Raw genomic sequence first — 22,686 nt, 5'->3', positions numbered from 1 at the left:
GTGATATACAAGGACGTGGATAGGGTTTGAAAGCTTTGGTTAAGGACTGTGAAAACAACAAAACAACCAAAAAAAAAACAGGACATAGGTTTTAATGCCTGAAACTTTGTCCCTTTTTACCTGTTCTATTTTTATTTCACTTACAGAAGTAGTGTACATTCTTTCTTATAAACCCAGTCTCATATCTTTATAGGATCACTAAAGCCACAGCATGACTTGAAAAGTTAAGCACCACACTAAGGCACCCCTCAGATGGTACCAAATGAAGGGATGTTGTAAGTGTGGGCAGAGACCAAATTAAACATATCATAAGCATGGGAAGCAAAGGAGATTGGCAAGATGAAAGCTGTAAGGCCCGTAGAAAATAAGGAGCAGGAGTTGGTACTAGCTTTTAACACAATTTTGCAGGGTAATACTTGTTAAAATAAAATCAAAATCTTAAGTACTGAATGTGAAAATGTTCCTCAGCTTCCTCTTAAGAAAGGCAGTGAATGGGCTCCACACAGAGCCCATGATTTCAAGCGGTGCTGTCCGAATACCCTGCTCTGGGAGGGCCGAGGCACGGGCAGCAGCAGCAGTCGAGCACCGCACGCCAAGCACAGAACCAGGCCTCGGGGCTGGGGACACAGAGGACGTCAGTACCTAAGAAGGCAGCTGTGGAGCGAGAAATGATCAGGGTTCAGAAAGAAAATAACTAGTCTTAAGAGGCAAGATTAGAAAACCTAAATAGGTCAAAGTCAATTTTGCTGTAGCTTTGCATCTGAATATGTAATCCAGTCAATTTTGTATGTTAACACCAGGGGGGCACAGAGATCAATGTATATAATTTAGGTTAAATGACCACTGCAGAGTGGGATGCATGCCTTCTTTTCACAGTAGAGCCAAATTTATCCCTGATGTAAATGCAGTAATTTCACTGGACTTTTAGCAGAGACACATTTGCTCATTTCTGTGGTCAAAAACCTCCTCGGTAACTTGTCACTTAACGCAGATGCAACCCACCCACACACAGAGGTGTTCTTAATTTTTCATTAATTACTTATTCCTTCTAATTATTGTGCTGTTATTTATTAAATAGCATATTATTAAGGCACAGTTAAAAACATTTCCACAGGAAAGCATAAAGTACTCAAGACTGTAGGTACGAGGGGCATTTCACAGCCACGCGTGCCAGGCCCTGGTGCTGGAAGTGTGACAAGATGGCGGCAGAGGCCGCAGGTCGGTGAGGAGCCACAAATGGAGACCTGTGCGCGGGGCCCTACCTCCCCGCAGAAAGCCGAGCCACAGCCTCTGCCGAGTGCTTTGAGATCCCCGAAGCTAGATATTATTTAAGTTGGAAAGTATTTCTCACTGGCTGTTGAGGTGCCTTTCTTGCAGGTGCTTGCACAGCAAGCGGAAGATGGGGATTTCCTTCGCATGGGCTGCGGAGGAGCTCTCTGACCTGCCACGACCATTTGCCTTCACACACCACAACAAGCAGGTCTGCCCCAGCGCTCTCCCGGCTGTCCCTGGAGGTAGGACAGAAATTAAAGGTTGTATCATCTAGACACAAATTAAAATCTTTACTGGTAGAAACCTGGTGGAAAGTCTCAGAATAGAATGAATTATGTATTTGAACACTTAAGATTTCCTTGCCTTTATTGCAGCATGGGGTCTGAACTCTGCTTTCTTCCCTGCACTTTATTACATGGTTAGAAGTCCCGCAGTAGGAAACTTGCAGTTTGAATTTTGAAGCACCTATAGTGTCATACTTTTTATTTTAATATTTGTCACCAACGGTGCCGACAGATAAAAAGTGCTGGCTCCCCACAGCATGATACGCGGGATTTTCAATAGAGCTACACAATTGCTTTTGCTAAGTGCTTGCGGGGCTCACAGTGCCAAATCCCGCAAATTGCTGCATTCAGGCCACTTTGCAGTGCTGTATGTACCGAGGCAAGTGATATTTAAAAAGTTAGTTGCTTGCAGGAGGGACATATACCTAAATGGCTGATTTCTTCTTAAAGTCCTAATAATTGTTTGAAGACATCTGTACAAATGAATTCAATAATGGTAGCACTTAAGAAATGGTCAAAACTTTTTGTGTCACTTACAAATTACACTATGTATTGCATTTAGTTTTAGAAAGAAAAACTGTTCACATAGCTCCAAAGTTTTCTGGCCAAGGAAGTCCTAGAGCCATGTCACCAATCATATTATTTATGTATTACCACTTTCTGTCTTCTTAGTCTTTTGTTTGTTTTTAACCTTAATTTATAGTAATGTTATTGTTGATATCCCAGCCTCACAGCAGTGTTATGGTGTAAATTATTTCCTATGCATGGTAATGCTAAATGTGTATTAGTGTAACCTGAAGTATCAGGGGAGATTTTTGTATCTCCTGCCTTATTCACAGGTCAATTAAGAAACTGATTAAGCCCAAAAAGTCTATGATGATAATTGTTGGAAATAGACTGGGATGATAATTGGTTTAATGACTGCTAAAGGAGTCATTGGGATGTGTCTCTCTCAAGGAGCCTGAATGGCACTTTAAGAGCTAGATTCATCCTGGGTGTTGGTTGTTGACTTTAATGGTATTACTCCAAAATCTGATTTGGATCAACTTACAAAATATTGCAGATAAGACAAATAATTTTAAAAGGATGTTTCTGCTGAGCTTTGGTGCCTCTCTTGAACTACCCTATTCAATGTCAACTCCTCTGGTACAAATTCTGCCTTTACAGCTTGAAGTGGCTCTATAAGGTGGGAATTCACTGAGGGTTTTATATTTTTATACATTTTTTTTCTAGCATAGCAGGAAACAAATTCTATATAATAACTAGAAAATGTAGGCCGAGACCATCCTCTGCACAGGAAATTTCACTCAGAGGGTTGGACACCCAGCGAGGTCCTATTCACAGACTTCTCTTTGTATTTTTCTGCCTGGAACCAAAGAAGGGGATTCATGCCAAAACCCTGCAGGATATGGAAATCTATCGGCTGTTCTGTGCTTCTACATGTCTTTCAAAGTGGCTTCTGATTCGGGGAGCCCTAAATTAAGAACCATGGGCTTGGGGTTTTCAGATTTTTATTTTTTTTTAATAAGGACTCAAAACCTGCAGCTTCAATTCAAATAGGAGTCAGAAGCATTCTGTACCTTTGAAAAACCCCTGACATTTCATTCCTCACGCTGAGGACCCAGAACAGCAAAAATTTAGACCAAAATGATTTCTCCAGGCTAGTCAGTATTAGAGAATAGTGTAGAAGTTGGAAAACCTTTGCTGCTGGTTCTCAGTCATGCCTAGGCTTGGAAAGGCTATAAGGTTATAAATCTTTCAGTGAAAAACAATTCCTGCTTCATGCCATCAACATTGCCTGAAGACATCTGCGTAGGGCATCTCTAGAGGAGGCTCCCATTACTAGACCTATGCAGAAGTATAATGAGAAACTTGCATCCGGTTTGAAAGACATTAATGAGTCTCTCTTGGATACAAAATATTTGTTCAACACCCTTATGGGCAAAGTAACACACAGCTGAGTGGGAAGCTCTGGCAGAATACGATGCACCAATAGGTCTCAGAAAAGGATCTACACAGCTCTGCAAAGAAGGAGTCATTTTTTTCAGGTCCATTTTGCAGTTCTGGTACTTACACGTCTGGGTTGCTTTGAATACATATTTGCCAGCACCTACTTCTCTGTTTGTTCCAGTGGGGTTTCATTTGCTCTGGGGGGGTATTCTCGATTCCTCACTGGTTTCTCCTCGCATTTTGTTTTTCTATTCTCAATAATACTTCCAAAACAGCAATGACAAAAAATTCAGCATCTTAAATGAGCTGTAGACATTTTTACTGAGTTTTCCTCTCCCCTCCCCCAAGATTTCTTGCACACAAAAAATATTTCAGGGTTCCTTTTTCTTTTTTCCTTTTTTTTTTTTTTTTCCCCTAAGCTTGGTGCATCATTGAGCTAATGATGCACAGTCAAGCTACCCAGTATCGTTAGATTACCTAAGGCTCTGATCCTGGTGTGCCTTACATATGTGAACATTTAACTCCTTGAAGACAAGGCAAACAGTTGTATACATATTTGCAATGCAGCATGATAGTCCCCAGAAAGCAAAGAAGGTCGGTGTGCTCTTTCATGTAATGTATCAATAACTGGAATTACTCTGCAAAAAGAAGAATGGAGTCCAGATTTCATTTGCATTTTGTTCTCCATCACAGTGCCAAGCTCCTCAGTAAGAGAAGGAGAGTTAACATTCCCATTCCCAATCACTGCAATTGGCTTCCTCTTTCTTGTGCCCTTTCATCCAATAACTGTTTTGTAGCCTGCTTAGTCTTAGCAAACACCAAACTCTTCTCCCCTGCCCAGTGTTGGACCGTCCTCAAGCCACACCAAAAACCACAGATTCTTCTGTGTGAGAGACTTACGGCACACAGTTGCCATACAAATTTTGAAAAAGGTAAATCCAGTCACCCATGCAGATGCTGCTGCGGCACGTATGGAGAAGGCCTGAGGGAGAGAAATGTAGAAAAGACAAAAAGAAAGATCTGGAATTAAAAAAATAATAATAAAATCAAATTCAGCTATGCCAGGGGATGGATGAGAAATATAGGTGGCAAAAGGCTATCACCAAAACTCCAGATTTACCTAGTAATAAGAACAGCCTGTGCAAACCTAAAACAGCCAGGACATGGCTTTTGCTCAGCAGAGAGCCTCCGTAGCACGGCTTTGCACTGGTGCTAAAACCAGAGCAAAAGACAGGGTATTTTGTTCAAACACAACTGCTCTTGGCATTGTCACAGACATTATCAGGCTCGTTAGGGAGAGAGAGGGAAAGTTAATCGAACTCATGCACTGCATCCACTGGTCTTGTGGCATGAACATTGAGGGGTTGCCTTCCTTCTCCTTTCAGTCCATTCACTTCTTTTTCCACTGTTTGTACACTGGATCCCTTCATGCTTTCAGTTTTTACTCTGCTTTCCGATCTTCCAGGTTTGAGTATTTTAACATTTGGGATACATACTATAATAAAATGCAATGCAGATTTATTAGGGATTATGCAACCCTTGATCAAGGCTTAAGCCACAAGAGCCCTAATGAAGAAAAATGTTTCTGGGTCCTACTTTGGCAGAAACTCTCTCATTCCACATTAGCAACCCAAACTGTTTCTGCTGCATGAGGCTAATGGAAGCTCCTGACCGCTTCTCTAGCACCATTACAAAAGCATTAACTGATCTGCACATTGCCATAACCCTCCCTCTATGGCAGGCTTGCACGGAGATATCTTGTGAATAAAACAGAAAATGTACAGTAGAAGCTATAGCTTTTGCAAATGGCACGTATGTTTTATAGCTTTCATGCATAGGAGCCAATTTCTTGAGGAGCACTGCCTATAAATCACAACTAGAAAAAGACAAAGATGCACTTATTTATTGCATTGATTTCAACCGGGGAAAAAAACCTGTTCTTTCTTTCTCCCTCCCCTCTAAATTAAAGGCTAGGTAAAGAAGAGTCCAGCATCTCAGGGACACAGCTTTGGCACTCACAGTTAGGAGGGATTGCTTGCTTGCTCATTTATTGCAAGGGAAGGATCGTACTGAGAGCCCTGGTGCCTCTTCTAGGCACAGAAAACTACATAGATAAATATATATATACACACACGTGTTTATATAAGTTCAAAGTAGGAATGGAGTTGGTACTGAGCACTTTATGTATGGACAAAGAAAAAAAAAAAAAAAAAAAAAAAACAGAACAAAAACCACACCTGAAACAAACAACAACAACAAAAACATAACAACAACACAGATATGAGTAAAAGAGGGAAAGTACTTTTATGGCACTTCTTTATCTGGGAGCTTTGATGCCCTCCAAGCTAGTCACAAGGCTGGGCATTTTTTACAGGCAGCTTGTGCAATCCACACAGACGTGGCAAAAACCAACAACAAAACCAGATCAGGCAGGCGTGTGGCTGGGGTGGGCAATGGCCTCGCTCCCGGCCTGCCCCGTGAGTCAGCTCAGCTCGCTGATCCAGCAGAAAAGTAGCCACTCCAAAAAAAAAAAAAAAGGGAAAAAGAGGAAAAAAAGAGTTTTACTGAACAATACACAAATCCCCGCCCAGCCTGAGCAGCTCCTCAGCACGGTGCAGCCATTTCTGCCCGTGCCCTCAGCCGAGTGCTGCCCCGAGCAGCCCGGGGGCTTCTCCTCCGCCGGCAGCCGCGGGCCAGGTCAGTGGTGGCGGTGGAGAGCGGCCGCCTGCCGCGGGGACGCAGATGGCCAGGGATGGCAGACGGAGGGGACAGCAGCAGAGAGCAGCGGGGTGGCTGCCGCAGACTTGGGGAGGCAGCGAGCAAGCAGGACAGACAAAGCTGCTGGGGCCCTGCAGGGCTGTGGACGTGGCCGGCCCAGCACCAGGCGTTCCCAGCTCCAGGCATCTTCCCTACACGAGCTGGGGCTGGGACCCCTGCATGAGGCCCCCAGCACCCGCAGAAGATGGGGGAAATGTTTTAGCAATCTTCCTCAGGAACAGGCAATCTCACGTAGTTAAATTATAGCTCGTTATTAAGGCAATGAAGACCGTACTTTGTTAGCAGTCTTGTAGGTGATGCAGTAATTGCCTTCTCTTCCTCCTGAAGCTCGATTTTTTTCCTTTGGCTACTTCCCTTAGGCAGGCAGCCTCCCTCCATCACCCTCGCACCTCCTCTGCTGAGCTTCAGGTAAGTGCCAATAATTCACAGATAAATAGATACAAGAATAGCTGCGACTTCCATTTGCAAGAGGGGGATCTTAAAGTCATGAGACTGATAACAGCCTCATGAAGACAGGCAATACAAAAGAACACACAATTTCAGAAGATGCAAAAATGGGGAGAAAAGAGACAAAGGAGGAAAAAGCAGTGCTGCTGTCAGCTCCAAGGGCCTCCTGTCCTCAGGCCTGGATCCTCCCAGAGCAGTGCAGCGCAGGCTTTGTTAGGGCCAGCACCACTGACACAACTTGTCCTGTGTCTGGGTGCACCAACTGCAACAGCACAACTTCCAGAAAAGGAGGGAGTTGCACCCGCAGAGCACTCTGGATTTGCACAGAGGTGGCTCCCCAGGACAAAAATCCCTTGCACTTGCTGGGCAAGGAAGAAGGAGAATGGAGGGAAAAGTTTTGGTTTGATCTGAAGAGTAAAACTGTACCTTGTGCAGGTGATCCTGTGAGTGCTGGAGCTGCTTCCCTGTGGATGGGGGCCTGGAGCCTTGGCTGTGTAGCAAGGCAGGAGTGCCAGCTGAAGCCCAGCAGCTGCAGCATTCTCCATGTAGGTTTCTGGGATCACACGTGTGTTGATTTCACACATTTTCTTCCGTGACAGCATTTACCAGATGTTCTTATCCTGGGCTAACTACAGCCAGAGTACTGCAGGAGCACGCCTAAGACCACTGCACCCCTGTCAAACACAGGTCAGTCGTTTTGCAGTTGTGGAGAGGGGAGCTTGTGTAAGCCCCACTGCTTTAGGATGTGGGCCAGAACATGGAAACTGCTTGTGCAGGGCAGGAAAAGAGCCTTCGCCGCCTGTGCCAGAGACAGGGACTTACACGTTGTAACAGCTGGACAAACACACCAAAAATCGGCATGCTCTAAAATGCTGGTAGGAGAAAGTGAGGACACTTGGGACACTGGGATGCACGATCCACTTCAACAGAAATGGCTCCTGGGGGGCAGATTTTCCATTAACCCCTGCAGTGGGTAGGAAGGCTGCTGGAGGGGCAGCCTCTTGTCCCCCTCACACCTCTGCTTTTCCACTGCTTTTCCCACCAGCTCACTCATCTGCCACTCCGGGCCTGGGGATGTGGAAGGCTCAGGGTGGGTCACTTTCTGCCCCGTCCTCATTTTCCTTTCACGTTTCCTTTGAGCTGCTGCTCAGTGACTCAGAGATGTTCCAGCACAAAATGGCCTGTCACTCACTCCCTCAGATGGTTCCCAAACTTTTTTTCTCCCTTCTTCTGGAGGCAATGGACTGATAACTTGCTTTTTCCAAAACTCTAAGGCACCTGACTGAAGGCTGCAACCCCTCAGTGAAGGTAATAAATTATGAACAGATCCACAGCGTGAGAAACCTTGTTCTGGTAGGACATTTGATTGGTCAACAGACAAATATCTAGGTATGCACTGAAAAGAAACATAAACATGTAAAGGTGACTGTGTACACTTGTAGGCATTAATACTTCTTGATTAAATATTTCAATGCTTTTTGGGTATGTTGGCATGTAGTGAAGCTAAATGGAAAGACTCTTCAATGTGTAAGAGCTGATGTACTGGACTGCTACAAATACAGATCCGTTGTTAATCCACTGTGGTTATGAGTTTGTATTTCAAATCATCTGTATGACTTTCTTTTGTAAACGCATTTAAAATTTGCTTCCAAACCACGATTTCCAACATATCACTCTCCTTAATGCCACTCAGATCATGAAGTGACTCTTTGCCTAAAGCCCTCCTTCAGCAAGAATTACAGCAATTCGGGTTGGCACTTACATGAGCCATCCGCACCGCCTGGGCCTCGAGCAGCTGGTTCCAGCCTGCGTCTGCGACACCGCTGCACAGAAGCTGATCTCCAGCGCAGAAGCTGCGAGTTACACCGACGGGGAGGGAGATGTTGCAGGCATTACTGAAAGCCTCTCCATCCTGGTTTGAATGCCTTGTAGCTGTTGAAATACAGGTGCATTTGGACCCGGTATATCTGACTGTTTTCCAAATGCCTTTTGTAGCACTTCTTGGCCGCTAAGAAAAAAGGGGAGAAACCTCAAACATGTACCAGAAGCTGTGATATTATCTTTTTCCACCTGCACAGTTAGGCTGTTTTCCCTAGGAGCTTTTAACTGATACAGGAACTATATACTATGCTGGCAAAGCACTCCCTGGTGTGACTGCAGCTATGCCAGCAAAGCTGTGTTTTGTACCAGCGCAGGGCTGCTCTACCCCCACTCCCAAGTGGGACAAAACAGCATGGAAAAAACAACCGCACAGGAGCCACCAGACAAAGGCCCCACGTCGCGCTGCAGAGCTCTCAGCTGCAGCCCCGGCTGGGTGCAGCCCCGCCTCGGGAAGCTCAGCCTGTGCAAAAAAGGGGCAGAGAGCAGCACTGCGCTCTGGCACGGGCTGAGGATCTGCATCTCTGGCAGCTGCGGATGTCCAGCGTGTCACAGATGCAGCCCTGTTATGAAGCACAAGAGCAGGTGGCTCTCCCTCTGCTGCCTTGCAGCAGCTTTCACCCCCACACCCACACCCGGACCTTCCTTAGCCCATTAGAAAGCCGGTGCCATGAGAGCAGCATCGTGTGCCACCAGCGTGTGCTGCAATTATAACCACGACTTTTCATGTGGGCCTGCTTTTGTCACAGATACCACAGAGCATCCCAGAAGACTCATGCCGAGGGTCCCTGGACTTCGGTACATACGGCCTTAGAAAAGCACGGAACGCAGCACTTGTCCATCAGTGGTCAAACACCACCCGAGTGCTGTAAGACATGGAGCACCTGCAGGAGATGAGCACAGCTCAATTTTCTCCCAGCCCTGCGGGTGCAGCCCAGCCCCTCTCTGCTCTGACTTGCACTGCTCACAAAGCTCACCCACCAGCAGGAGGGACAAGGAAGAGGAAGCAGGGCCACAGCCCTCACTCTCAGGCTTCAGGTGCCCCCACATTTTAACGCTAGGGTGGAAAACCAACCTATTACTCTCTGCCACTGTTGCCCTTCTTCCTGCCCGTGGGCTGCTCAGGGTGCCGGGCGGGCACTGGGCTGATTGATTGGCACCCCCAGGCTGAGCTCGGGCCCCAGCACCCTGGCCCCATGCCCACCTTCCCAGTACAGGGGGAGAAAATGATGTGCCTTGGAATCGGGTCCCCACATGGGGAGGTCTCCATCCCAGCACAGTGAATGCACACCTACTTTCAACTAGTCAGCAGGGAGATGCTGAGACAAAGGCCCATGCTTCAGTACAGCACCAGGAAAGCAGCTTTCAGAGCTGTGTGGAAGCATCACTTCACCCTTGGGATACCCAACACAGAAACTTTTCCTGAACAAGCCCACATCTTCCTTTTCATTTCTGAAGCACTGCCCAGAAGTGATCAAGCGTCATTCCAAACCAGCATCAGGCAACAAGCCTCCCTTTCCAGTACCTCTATGTGAGAACCTCTGCCCAGAGCTGCTGCCTTGCTTTCACCACAGAGGAGGAGATGGCACATGGGCCATTACCAGAGCCCTGATGTGCATTTCCCGATAGCTTTTCTTGCAGGGGCACGTCTATGAGCCTGTACTGCAAGACACTTCCATTTCACATCTTAAAATGTTGCCCATGAGTTAGGAACATGCATACATTATGAATGAGAATAATGAATTGGTGATTTCATTATCTAATTTTTCAGCACATAAGCATCTGTGCAGTGGCTTATGGAGAAATAATCAGGTAGAAAACTAACATTTTCTTGAAAAGGATCATTTTAATAAAATGAGTTTGTTGCATAAACAGTGAGCTAAGAATTATCTAGATAAAAACAGAACCGTCCTCTTCGAAACGAAGAAATGCTATTCCCAGTTTTGTTATAGTGGGGCTCATAAATTTCTTTATTAAAAATATTTTTGAGCCTGAAGTCTTTCCGAATGTCCATGCAATGCTGTTTTAGTGGAATGTCTGATAGATAAGTCTTCTATCCTGCCATTTGCCCCAGATGGGATGTTATGTCATCCTTTCCAGAAAGCTGAAAGGTTTTCTCAAGCTGGAATTTGTACCTGCTCTGGCACTTCCTACCAGAGGGACAGCCCCAACCGGGTCCTGCCCAGCAGCCCTCCGTTACGTGCAGTGTCCCACTGTCTTCAAGGAGCTACGTGTGCACAACGCAGCTACCAACATCAGCAAAGATCTAACCACTGAAGACATCTACAGTGTCAACAGTCTGTGCACTTGTTAATAAACTTGCTGTAGAAAGTAATTTGGGCAGCGACCATGCTTCCTTGAAACCATTTTCTACAAAACATCATTTACATGCTCCAAGCCCAGACTCAGTACAACGACAACCAGCAGAGCTCTAGATCAGCACGGAGATTTGAGAGGCTCTCAATGTGCATCTTTGCATCTATGCTGCAGTCTTGCCGAGCCTTGTACGCCGTGGGAAGGGGTAACCACATTCATTTCAGCTGTCACAACTGCTGAACATCTTTCAGGATGGTTCTGGTTCATTCAAGTAGGAGGTACCACGAGAACTGCATCCCACTAACTTTTCAAAGTCCCTAAAAGGACCATTTCTCTGACTGGAGATATAACTTGCCTCATTACCATATGGTATGTTAAAATAAAGGAAAAAAACCTGCTAATGAGCTCTATTAGGCTGTCTAACGGCAATTTCAAGTGTCAGAAGCATGGCAGTTACACAGAGATACAATACCTGTGGGCCTAGAAGTCCATGTGACTGAAATACGCAGTCCCCATGCAGGCCCTACAGGCCCGATCCAGCATTTGCACATTTGTATACAATCCCAAAAGCCAATTTTTTGGTATTGAAACCAAGAAGCACAGAGACAGGCTCAAGGCACCTATGACCAAGTCCCCTCTATTCTTGCTGATCTGGGTAAAGGTTACGAGTACCCCTAAGCTGGTTCCTCCTCGTGCCCAGGGTTGTAGTGCGTGTTCTTACCTCACCTCAGTCCGACACAGGAGGCGCATCCAGGAGAGAACAACGCTGGGCACAACAACGGGGCTTTTGCTTTTCTCCCATTCTTCCTTCCTCACGGGGTGCAGCTCTGCTGTGGGGTGAGCCATCGTTTGGCATGATGTGCACATGTGAGCCAGCAGCGGTGATACAGCACGGACTGACAGAAACTCTGACACTAAGCTCATGTATTCCCTTTATTGACTGTACTAGTTATTGCAATCAGATTAAGTCACATTTATAAAGCAGACCATCCAGTTGCACTGAAACCGATTATATTCATTACATAGTTTTAATCACTGTCCGGTGAACTGGCAAATCCAATCAAAGCATTAGTCTTTAATTAAAAAATTAAAAAGAAATATTCAGACAATAGCCAAGCAATCACATCACAATGCACAGTTACCTAAAATTGCAATTAAAAAGCAGTTTAAAAAAAATCACATCTAATTTTTAACTATCAATATAATACAAGAAGCAACAAAGGGCAACAGCATCAAAGCAGATTTATCTAACACTATAAATTCAGTCAGAAGCAGAAGCTCTAAAGTACACTAGCTGAAGCAGGACAATAAAAAATACTGAGCATGGAATACTTTTAATCTCTCCATTAATATTCATTTCCAGCTGCTTATAATAGCAGCGCCTCATGGCCAAATCATTAGAGTTTTACATCTGGGTTGCAAATGACACTTTGATTGGATGTAATGTTCAAATGGTCCTCCCCACTGTGCCACCGTCAAGTCTTCTGCAGAGAGGTGTCCTGTAGTGCCAGTGGCTCACTGTGCGTGCTGGCTCAATGTGTGGTTCTGGAAAGACGAAAAAAGGAGACATGCATAAGGGGCAGAATAATAGAAAGCATGCCCATACCCTCCTACTCAGTACCATTTATGCAGAGCTCGACATAAAAGCTTCTCAATTATTACAAAACAAAATGCAATAAAGAAAAAGTACTCATAAGTAACAGCTGCCAATATGACACATTTGCTTTGTTCTGATAGATCTGTTAATGCTGGCATGAACTTAGAAAAAAAAAAATTCTACAAGCCAAGTACAGCCGTGAGGGTTTCTTTTTTATTTTTTCTTCCTTCCCTCTTTCAATACATGTAAAGAAAGTGGTAACACTTCATGGGCAAAATCTGCCTTTAGGGATTCCCTTAACTGTAACAATTAAAAAAAAAAAAATCTGAATCGCTGTGGGAACCCTTGCCATATTTTACTCTTTTATTCTCACTAGTAACGGGTGCAAGCACTGGCAGAGAGACACACCAGATTGTGACGCATACTTCTCAGTCCAAGAATTACTTCGGCAATAACAGCTGAACCACCAGTTCAGGCAAGGGGGATATTAATCCCCAGCAGAAAAAAGGACTGGACATGTAACCCAGAAGTTAAATCTCTTTAAAGAACTGGCTTTGCTCTACACACTTCTTTCAGCAGTTTAGTCTTTTTGTTCCCTTTCTGGTAGATTTGTAACAGCCTCATGTCATCACGGTGTCTTGCATCAGAGGATGCTGACCTGTCCTGCCATTTTGTGCAGGAGCCAATGAATAGCGAAGCCAATCTCGGAAGCACATTTTCAGAGCAGCAGCAATCACCTGCATTTTGTGTGCTGACCGAAACCCCAGTCCTACACATAAGCACAGCTTTATTTGTATAATTTCTAACTATTGGAGCAAATAGTGAGGCGCTTCACGGTGAGCTTTTGTTGGGCAATCCCAGTTATAAAAATCCATGTGCGTTATTTCAAATCTGTGCAATTTCACTGGTCTCCATCCACCTAATAACAGAGCTGAGCAAGTCCGTCAGCTTGAGGAATACGTTTTTAAGCATGAAATTAATTTTGAATCTGATTATTTATTTACAATGACAGTGCTCTAAAATAAAGCTATTTTAACTTTTAATAAATCATCTGGTTCTTCTACGTTATCCACAGCTACATCTCAATTCAGGAAAAAAAAAGTGATCCTCCACTTTATCCAGAGATGCCATCTCCCTGATGAAAACCGTCTGTGCAAAGAGCTAGCGGGCGGCCTGCGATGCTCAGGCAGTGATGACCCCGTTTGCAGCCAGGATTTCTGGACTGTGCACTCCCAAGAGCTGACCACCAGGTGTCAGAAGTGCTGCTGACTTCCTAAATCATGTCAAAAGTTATCTGCGATATTGTACAGACGGCAGCAAGGAAACTGCACGGTAGTGGTCAGGCTTTAACGTGACAAAAGGTTAGAGAGAAGACAGAAGTAGGATAGCTGGAGCACACCCAGAAGGATCCCTTGCGAAACTAAATGACAATCAACGGATGAAATAGCAAAATAACTGCATCTTGTTTAGCCTAACAGCAGCGCTGACAGCACAGCTCCAGCCAGCGATGCTAAGTATTTCTGAATCAAACAACAGAAGCACTGTCCAAAGATCTGAAAAGCTTATCAGGGGATAAAGCATTACATTAAAATCATGTCAAGTGAAGCCATAGTTGAAACAGCTTTCCTGTTAGACCAGTTAACAACACCAAACATAAAACCCGATGGCTTTTCATTTTACATTTTTACTTTTCACACTATACATGGAAATTTTTCTGGCCTGAAAGAGGAATGACCTTTGCAGTGCTGGATGTTATTCTCAAATCAAGTAACAGAGTTATAGGGAAGGATGAATGAATGGAACCCTACAGACTAAGTGGCAGCACTGACAAGAAGCTTGTCCACTAAACCTAACCAGAAAAACATTCAAATGTTAAAGAACACAGAACACACAGAGCACTCTGTGCTCAGACAGTCCTCAGCATTTTAACAACGGGCATTTCTAGTGCACTTCATTACAATTCTATTTTTAGGTCATCCTGAATATCAATAAAAGGAGCGAAAGGTTTGCCGTCTTCCAATTGAAAGAAGGGCTGTTCATGGCAGACAAATCCATACTTATTTAGGCAGTGTCATTTAAAAGATAATGCACAATCAGCACTAGATGCATGACGTGCAGTCTACAGTCAGGGAACATGATTTCAAACTTGTGTGGCTGCTGCATTGATTACACCAGGCAGGTCAATAAAGGAATGGTATGTGGCTCTAAATCTGATAATGAAGCTTTCATTGTGAGCCCTCCCTCCTCAAACGTAGGTTAATAATATGTTCTGAACACTCCTAATACAATGAATGTACTGTTTTTGTGAACACAGTTTACATGAAGACAAACAAATCCTGCAGCCATTCAGAGCTGAACGAGACAGGAGCTGAGGAGCTAAACATGTGATAGACCCAAGTGTGGATGTATACCCGTACCCGCACACTTCATATGTAGATCTTTATTTCCTCTTAATATCTTGGGAACACACCATTTATTCCCTTTGCAAGCACTCCTGGCAATCAATATGGCAACTAATCAAAGGACCAGGCAGTTAATAAATAGAGCCACATCTTACAAAGGATCTCACATGTATCTGTGGTGCCTACAGACACAAGAGCCCGTGTGCACCGAACCCCTCCTCTGCCCGTCAGAGAGGCGGATCCTGCCCAAGCCATACCCACTCGAAGCACACATCCTGCCCACCCACAGGCTGCTGAGCACCAGACACCAAGTTCCTGCGTGGGCAAAAGCCACGAAGGCCAGGAGGGACGGGGAGCTTTGAAGCATGCAATGCTACAGGAATGCCTCCACCCAAGATTTCTGATCAGCAAACTTCATACCCCTTTTCAACAGGAGGGCAGGCTAGCAGGAAGCAGCTCTGATGTAATTTTTCAGCTCTAGAGTTTATGTTTAAAGAAAATAATAATACTCTTAATGGTGATTTCCAAAGGAAAATACAGCAGGCACAATAAGGAGGGCTCTCCAGGCATGCTTTCACATGTATTTGCATGTGCCTACCTGCACACGAGCACAGCCACACGTGTACGCACTTGGGGGCTGGCAGGAGGCAGGACATAATTTGGAAGCTGAGCATTAAAAATGGCTCTTTCCAGCTCCTGTTAGGTCCCCAGGTTTATGCATGGCTCACAGCTGATACCCCACAGAATACATCATTCTGAGACATTATTGCAGCTGGAAAACTCTACAGCAGCACTGAGTCACCTGTCAAGATCAAGTAAGTCACAGCTTATTTATAGGGCTATGTTGGGATTTTTTTTCCCCCCCTTTTCTTAATAATGATGCAAAATGGATAGCAATTCTGTTCGCCACATCATTGGGAAGATGCAGCCACCCTGAGCCCCAGGGCTGTCTCAGTGTTTAAGTGGAATTTTCTACTCGCTGCACAATCCCCAGATGAACTATTTGCGGAAGTATCTGTGACCAAGGAACTGGGTGACGGGTTTCGCAGGAAATAAAAAGATTTCAAGGAATGGTTGATTACTGTCCTTGTACATACTGATCACCCTCCACGTCTTCCCTGGGGACACCCCCTGCCTGCCCTTTGGATGGGGATCAAGCCATTTGTGCAGGACAGCTACAATGAATATTTCTCTCTTTCTGCATGCATTATTACGAAAACACTAGCATGACATTCTCCATTTTCAGATCACTATGTCAAGAACAGCATCAGGCTTGAGAGATGATCCCTTACAGCAGTTAAAGGAAACCTTACGAGCTATATAAAGATAGAGAGAAAAAACACAGAAAAGCAGCACGTGACGGAGCAAAGCTCCAACCAAGCCAGGCAGTCACGCTGGGAGTCTCCCACGCTGCAACAAAATTCCCTGCCAACAAGTCACAGGTGTACTACACAGGAGCAGGTGAAAAAAATAAAACGCAACTGCGAGGGGTGTGATAATGGTTTGAGGCCATAATACATCCAGTCTATAGTGCCATTGTGCATCTGTTACGTATTTAGGTGTTTCGTACCAGCCATTTCGGAGGGGTACTGCCTGTGTGTGAGCACACACACCTACAAGACCGTTACGTTATGAAGGGGTAAGAAACAGCACAAGGCTGGCGATGCCCACCACTCTTCAACAAAATTCCTCAGCTTTCTACTGTTTTCCATAGAGGTTGGGACTCAGATAAAGGTTATAAAGCCTCTCCCTCATTCCAAATCCCATTAAAATGATCAGAAACGGTTCCTCAGATCTTTTTGGTAGGAATTATGGAGATAGCAGGTTCACGTGACAAACAGCCACCACCAACTGGTGACCGCTGCCAGCTGCTGTGGCACCACAAAGCCACCCGGACTGGAAGCACCGGCTGCAGCGGTGCCGCATGAGCACAGCTGTGTGGTCACACAACACTGAAGGTAATTCCTGCTAATTGCTGGATTTCCCCAGAGTGCAGGGTCCTCCAGATCCAGGCGAGAGCCCCAGCAGCCCCTCTCCCAGCTGCTCCCCATGCCCGGGGCAGGTTCCCTCCCCAGAGGCCGCACCAGGCACTGGGGGCTCCTGGCTGGCAGCGACTGTGCTGTGCCCCCTCCTCTGTCCCTCATGGAGCAGGGCTGGGGGGGGACAATCCCTCCATTTAACATCAACACGTGCGGTTTCTAGTCAAAACCTAAACCTCACATTCAGCTGCTGGCTTGAGACCAAGGTTCAAATCTCACATTCAAACATATATGTATAAAAAAGACCAAACAAAAACTCCAAACTGCTACAAACAGAAGTTGCAGTGTCTAAATATTTATGAAATACCATCTGCAGCATTCTTTTTTTTCAAATGCTTTGTATCATTTGAATTCAAACTGGCCCAAGAATTTCTCAGGCATTATTCCTCACTGTATGTACATAAGCGCACACATGTGTGCAGGTAGTATCTCCCTCTAACAGCAATCCACAGAGATCAAAATCTTTACGCCTTGACTTTATAAAGAGATTACTTCAGGCAGAGGACACAAGACGACCCCTGCTTTAGCCACTGGAGATTATGCTCTCTATGGAAAGCTGTGAGCCTTAAATTGGTGCTGCTCTAATCCTAAACTGGAGAGGCATTCAGGGGATGCCATGACCCAGAAGAGCAAGAGGAAAAAAAAAAAAAAAAAACCTAAGTGGAAAAAAAAAAGCACACTCAGGAGGAGAGGCGGAAAAAAAGAAAGAAGGGGAGAAAAGGAGAGCAAGCTTGGTTTACAGGATAAGCCTATTTAGTTTTATTTTCAATTTTTGGTTGTTACTTTCCCTTCGCTATTAGACTAAAGAAAAATCACCTTTGCACCCCCTTGCAGTTTGTATGCGCTTATTTTTAGAACTGTTTGACAATTATCCAAGGGTCTAAGACTAACAGATGGCCTGTCTTAAAGCCTCATATGTTCACTAGTTTGCACTTCTGACAAACAGTAAATGTACTCAAGAGTGTGCCATAAACGGGGCTGAATGAATACTCAGAACACAATTTAGTTAATACACTTCATTAAAACTGATAGTGGTAACCAATGTTTCCCATAAAACCAGGTGTTAATTCCCCTTCCAGTTGTTTCAGGTAACTCCTACCCTGTGACATTTCTATGTTTAGAACCCCCTTTTCCTGGAAATACAGCATCGCTTCTTCCCTTTCCCCTGATACTTCACCCACCACATAAAATGCTTGTAACAAGTGAACTCCAAGTTATCGTGGCACTCAATAAAAAAAAATTGTCAGGCAAGACAGGTTCACATGCCCCTTCTTTATCTGAAGAATCCCTTGAAATCGAGGTAGAGGCAAACGAAAGGTGGCACATCCTTTGTGAAAGGAGAAGTCTGCCTGTGTTACTGCCTCCTTCACATCTCTGAGCATCTGATAACTTGCCATACGTCAGTCAGCCCCAGCGCTAGCACACTTTGAGATGGCACTTCAACAAATGCAGTTAGGAAGCTGTCCTTTACAATGCATTGAACAAAAAAAAAAATAAAAAAAATCACTTCAAGTGTCTAAGACGACACATCTGGAGGTTTGGTGCCAGGTGAAAGCTAAGCTGGCTCTTTCCGATGGGAATATTTGCACCGCAGTTACTCCGATGCACAGACTTGGTTACTTGGGGCCAAACACACCTCTCAGTCTCTCACCAGGACACAGGAGCACTCACTCGTGCCAGTGGGAAGCCGGCCCATGGTCCTGCCATGGCCCATGCTGCTGCCCACAGGGCGTGCTGGGCAGCCCACGCCACGGGCAAAGCCCCCCCAAAACCCGCCTGGCTCCACGCGCGGCACCAGCCACCCCGAGCGGGCACTTTGTCTGGAGTCAATAGGTTCTGAACTCGTAAAATATTTACAGGGGAAAAAAGCTGATCCGCACGTGACTGACTGAACACTGTTGGCTTTTTTTTTATAAATCTTTTTCTATTGCTTGCGTTTTTCTATATTGAAATGCAAGTGCCCGGGCATTGTTCCTTAAAAACCAGACAAACACGCACAGGCACCCCCCCACCGTCTGCCTTTGTTCTGCCTACACGGGGTCTGTGGGCTCTGCTGCTGCGTTGGACAGCCTGAGCAATACACTTCCTCGATTTTATCTCTATACTTAACACCGCTTTTGTTAATTTTAACATATTCTTGAATTTTGATAGGCATTTGTATTATTCTGGGTGTGAAAAATTACCTTTAATAGAAATACCTTCCTTATAGCTATTTTTCCCAGTGCCAGCCCTTTCTTGCGCTAGCTAAGGATTTTTTAGATGATTTATGAATTTAATTTCTCTTCTAATTCAGGTTGCTCAGTCCTAATCAGACTTTGACAACTCACCTAAGGTGCTTTCCCCTTTCCATGTGAGACTAATAACTCTGTACCATCAGTCTTCTAGGCCTGCCATCTCTTTGTGCTCTCTAAAAACTCAGAACAAAACAAGGCGATCCCATTACAAGAGAACTCCAAATGCTAGTTTAAGCCCGGCATAGCCTCTCATATTTGATTAAATATCTTACTGAAAAGACTATATGCTCCTTCCGAAAACACGGGATAAAATGCTGAAGCACAAAAGAAAACTGAAGCCTTTGGGAAAATTTCCTTACCACGGCACTTTGGAAATAAAAACCACAGGAGAATATATTATTAAGAAATAACCAGAGTCTTCTGTTAGAGAAGCTCACCGTAAACACACTCGGATTCACTGAGGCACCCAATGAAACAAGGGAGCTAATAATACCTGTCCTGGGGGACCGCGTGCTCCTGAGAATTTTACTCAGAAATGCAAATGTGCCCGCATCGTGCGGCTCTAGCCTACAGTGCGCCACGCACAAGATCAAAATAAGCAGAGGGAAGAACCTCGCGCTTCTTAACGTGAAGGAAGGGGGACAAATTTAATTACCGCTATCAGAAGCACACAAAACAGTATTTTTGGAGCTCCTACACTCCTCCCCCAGCCTCCTGGGGTCTGCCTGGGTGAACCCCAGTGCTCCTGCAGGCCCCGAGCAGGGCTGCAAGCAGGATGCCCGCACGCGGCCCCACAACTGCCTGGGGTGCCTCGGCATGGGCAGTCCCCATCTCTCTGGGCCATGGCTGCCCGCACAGGGGGCAGCAGTCCCCAAACCCTCTGCCTGGGCCCAAAGTAACCTCCAAAGCTCCCTGACAAACACCAACACCGTGCTTCCAGTCCGTTCTGACCTTCGAGCCAGGCCAGACCTGCTCGAAACCACTGCTGCACACACACACAGCCCCCTCCTGTGCCACACCACCAGCTCCACTGCACGTCCAGTGCCACCCACGTTTTATCCATTTCTGGGTCCCAAGCAGGGGAGCGATGCATTTCAAAACCATTTGCAAGGCAAAACCATTTTCCAGGAGTCCTTCCTAGTTATTCCTCTCAAATAGGCTCCAAACAAATCCCATATCTGGAGCACATCTTGTTAATCCCTCCTTGGTCTAGGGTAAATCAGGCTGCAGAAGCCAGTTAATTGTTCATTTCTTTGAGGGCTGGCATCATCATTATGGGACCCTTCACAGCTCTACTATAAGCACTAATTTCCTGATTTGTTCTCTGTTGTAGGACCAGGAGAGCATCCTCTCACATTCTTTTCTCAAAAACTACTTAAAGCTAAAGGAAAATGCTTTACATAGTACCCTTAGCACTCACCAGTCAAAATGCATAGACAAAAGCTTCATTGAAGGGCTGTTTCCATGGGAATATAAACCAACAAAAGCCAGGAGACTCAAAGTTGAACCTAAAACTGGCTCCTTACCTTGCCCTGCTGTTCCTCAGCATGCCAAGGGTCACTGAATGGCATTTGATTTTTTGTCGCTTTTTTTCCTGGAACAGTTAGGTGCTCCTGGTGTTAAGGACTGGGTATAAAACAGTCTCAGCCTGGACTGTAAGCGTTAATGCAAAGATGAAGAGGAGCACATCTTGCAGTCCTCACTCGGGCAATGTCCTCCATTGAGGACAAAGGGGGCTGCAGCTGGGCAAAGTTCCGGGACCAAACGAGCCGGAGCAGACAGAGCGGGTTCACTCTGATGGGCTGCACCTGTCGGCACCTGGGTTACAGGCTATCACAGCTCTCATCTGGGATTTCTTTTAAAAAGTAATTGAAGTAAAATTCCCTCTGATGGGATACTGATGTGACAGATTGTCTTGCCTTGCGTTATGGATACGCGTTTCTTAAAGGCAGATCAATACCCCCGTCATGGGACACCCGCATCCTGCTCCGCCTGGTAACACAAGCGGTCAGTGACCTGCTGCCTTGGGCATAAAGGCTGTTACTGCCCATTTCTTATTTCCAAAGGGGTATAAAATCCTCCAGTGCAATCTCAGCTATAAAGCAGCAAGGCTGTGGTTTACAGAAGCCCTTTACCTGCCGCCCCATTAGCACGCACGCCACTGGCAGAGCAGCAGTCTGCAGGACAGACTGTGAGCAGCCCGCTGCCCGCAGGAACTCACCCCAGAGGCAGGTAGTGTGAAAAGCCCAGGACGACTGGTTCCCAGAGGGAAAAGCGGGGCCAAAATATCACCAACGCGAGCCATCTCCTCACAGACATCATGAGGGGAAACAGAGGGGGCTCAGTGGTCGGGCACAAGCTTGCTGGCTCTGCGTGGGCAGCGCGTGGGCTGCTCCTGCGCCCTGCAGAGCCAGAGCGGCCGGGCGCTGTGGGGGTGACCTCGGGGTGGCTGTGCCACCTGCCCAGGACATGGCACGGAGGACACAGAAGACGCTCTGCAGAGAATTAGCTCAAGCACGGCCAAGTGGATAAGCTCAGGACTGCTGCTGCCAAATCTGGGCTCGTGCAGAGCCAGGGTGACGAAGCCTTGCTGAACCCAGGCTGACCTTCCACAAAGCCATGAGGCATCTCCACGCTGAACCCACAGCAGGTGCAGCCTTATCCGTATCAGCTAGATTTTTCCAGCAAAGCCCCATCACCTCATTGTGTACAGGCAGCTTAGTGTACTGCGAGTTATTCCATCAACATGAAACATGTGAAGAAAGGACAAGGCATCAGCATTCAGTCCCTTAGCATTTACTGTGCGAGTCGGGTCGCTGCACACGTGTGCTCACCCTGTGCACACGCCACTTGTGCACAAGCCGTGCTATTTGTGTTTAACGTAGGCAGAAAGCACAGCACAGGCTCAATCTGGGAACAACCGGCTTTCTAAATGATATTCCTTCCTTAGGTCAAGGTGTGATACAAAACTACCCTCAAAATATGATGTTAGAACAGAGCGTTAGTTACACAGGCGTTAGGGTACGACTGACCGTAGTGCTCTGAAGGCAACATCAGGACGAGCACGCTGCTGAGCACAGAGCCGAGCTCCCAGCTGAGCCCGGGCTGAGCACCCACAGCCTTCCCGAGGAGGCACGGAGGTGGCGGCAGCCACAGTCCTACAGGCAGGCCCAGCTGCACGCAGGCAAGCTCCCAGCTCCCAGCCTGCCCGTTCCTCCTTTGTTCTCGCCCAGCCCCATTGTTTCCCGGCCACTCACCGCACGTGGCCGTGTCCGACCTCACGGGGCAGGGGGAGCAGGTGAGGAACGAGCCGGTGGCACTCCTGTGCTCCTTATGGCAGCAGCAGGAAAGCTGGCTGCGAGGCACGACCCTGTCCTCAGCTCCATCCAGCAACGATGGGGACAGCACTGCTCCTGCTGCCTCGCACTGACCCGGGAGACAAACCCACGGGTTAAACCCCGATGCCTTACTCAGCTGGTCAGAGGTACA

The 22,686-nt window shown here is 46.2% G+C and overlaps 1 protein-coding gene across 8 annotated transcripts in view; it reads right to left on the bottom strand.

Moving 5' to 3' along the window:
* Positions 1–11,845: 11,845 nt before the first annotated feature.
* Positions 11,846–22,686, bottom strand: part of ZNF423 (zinc finger protein 423) — a 209,438-nt gene continuing 198,597 nt past the window's right edge. For all 8 annotated transcript variants that reach the window (XM_027467192.3, XM_072043759.1, XM_072043760.1 and 5 more), the window contains one exon: positions 11,846–12,470. In XM_027467192.3, coding sequence (XP_027322993.2) covers positions 12,441–12,470 — 30 coding nt within the window. In that variant the 3' untranslated portion in view covers positions 11,846–12,440. The remainder of the gene's footprint in view (positions 12,471–22,686) is intronic.

This window comes from Anas platyrhynchos, chromosome 12 (assembly GCF_047663525.1).
Source record: "Anas platyrhynchos isolate ZD024472 breed Pekin duck chromosome 12, IASCAAS_PekinDuck_T2T, whole genome shotgun sequence".
Lineage (NCBI taxonomy): Eukaryota > Metazoa > Chordata > Aves > Anseriformes > Anatidae > Anas > Anas platyrhynchos.
This window is presented reverse-complemented; position numbering and strand designations above follow the sequence as displayed.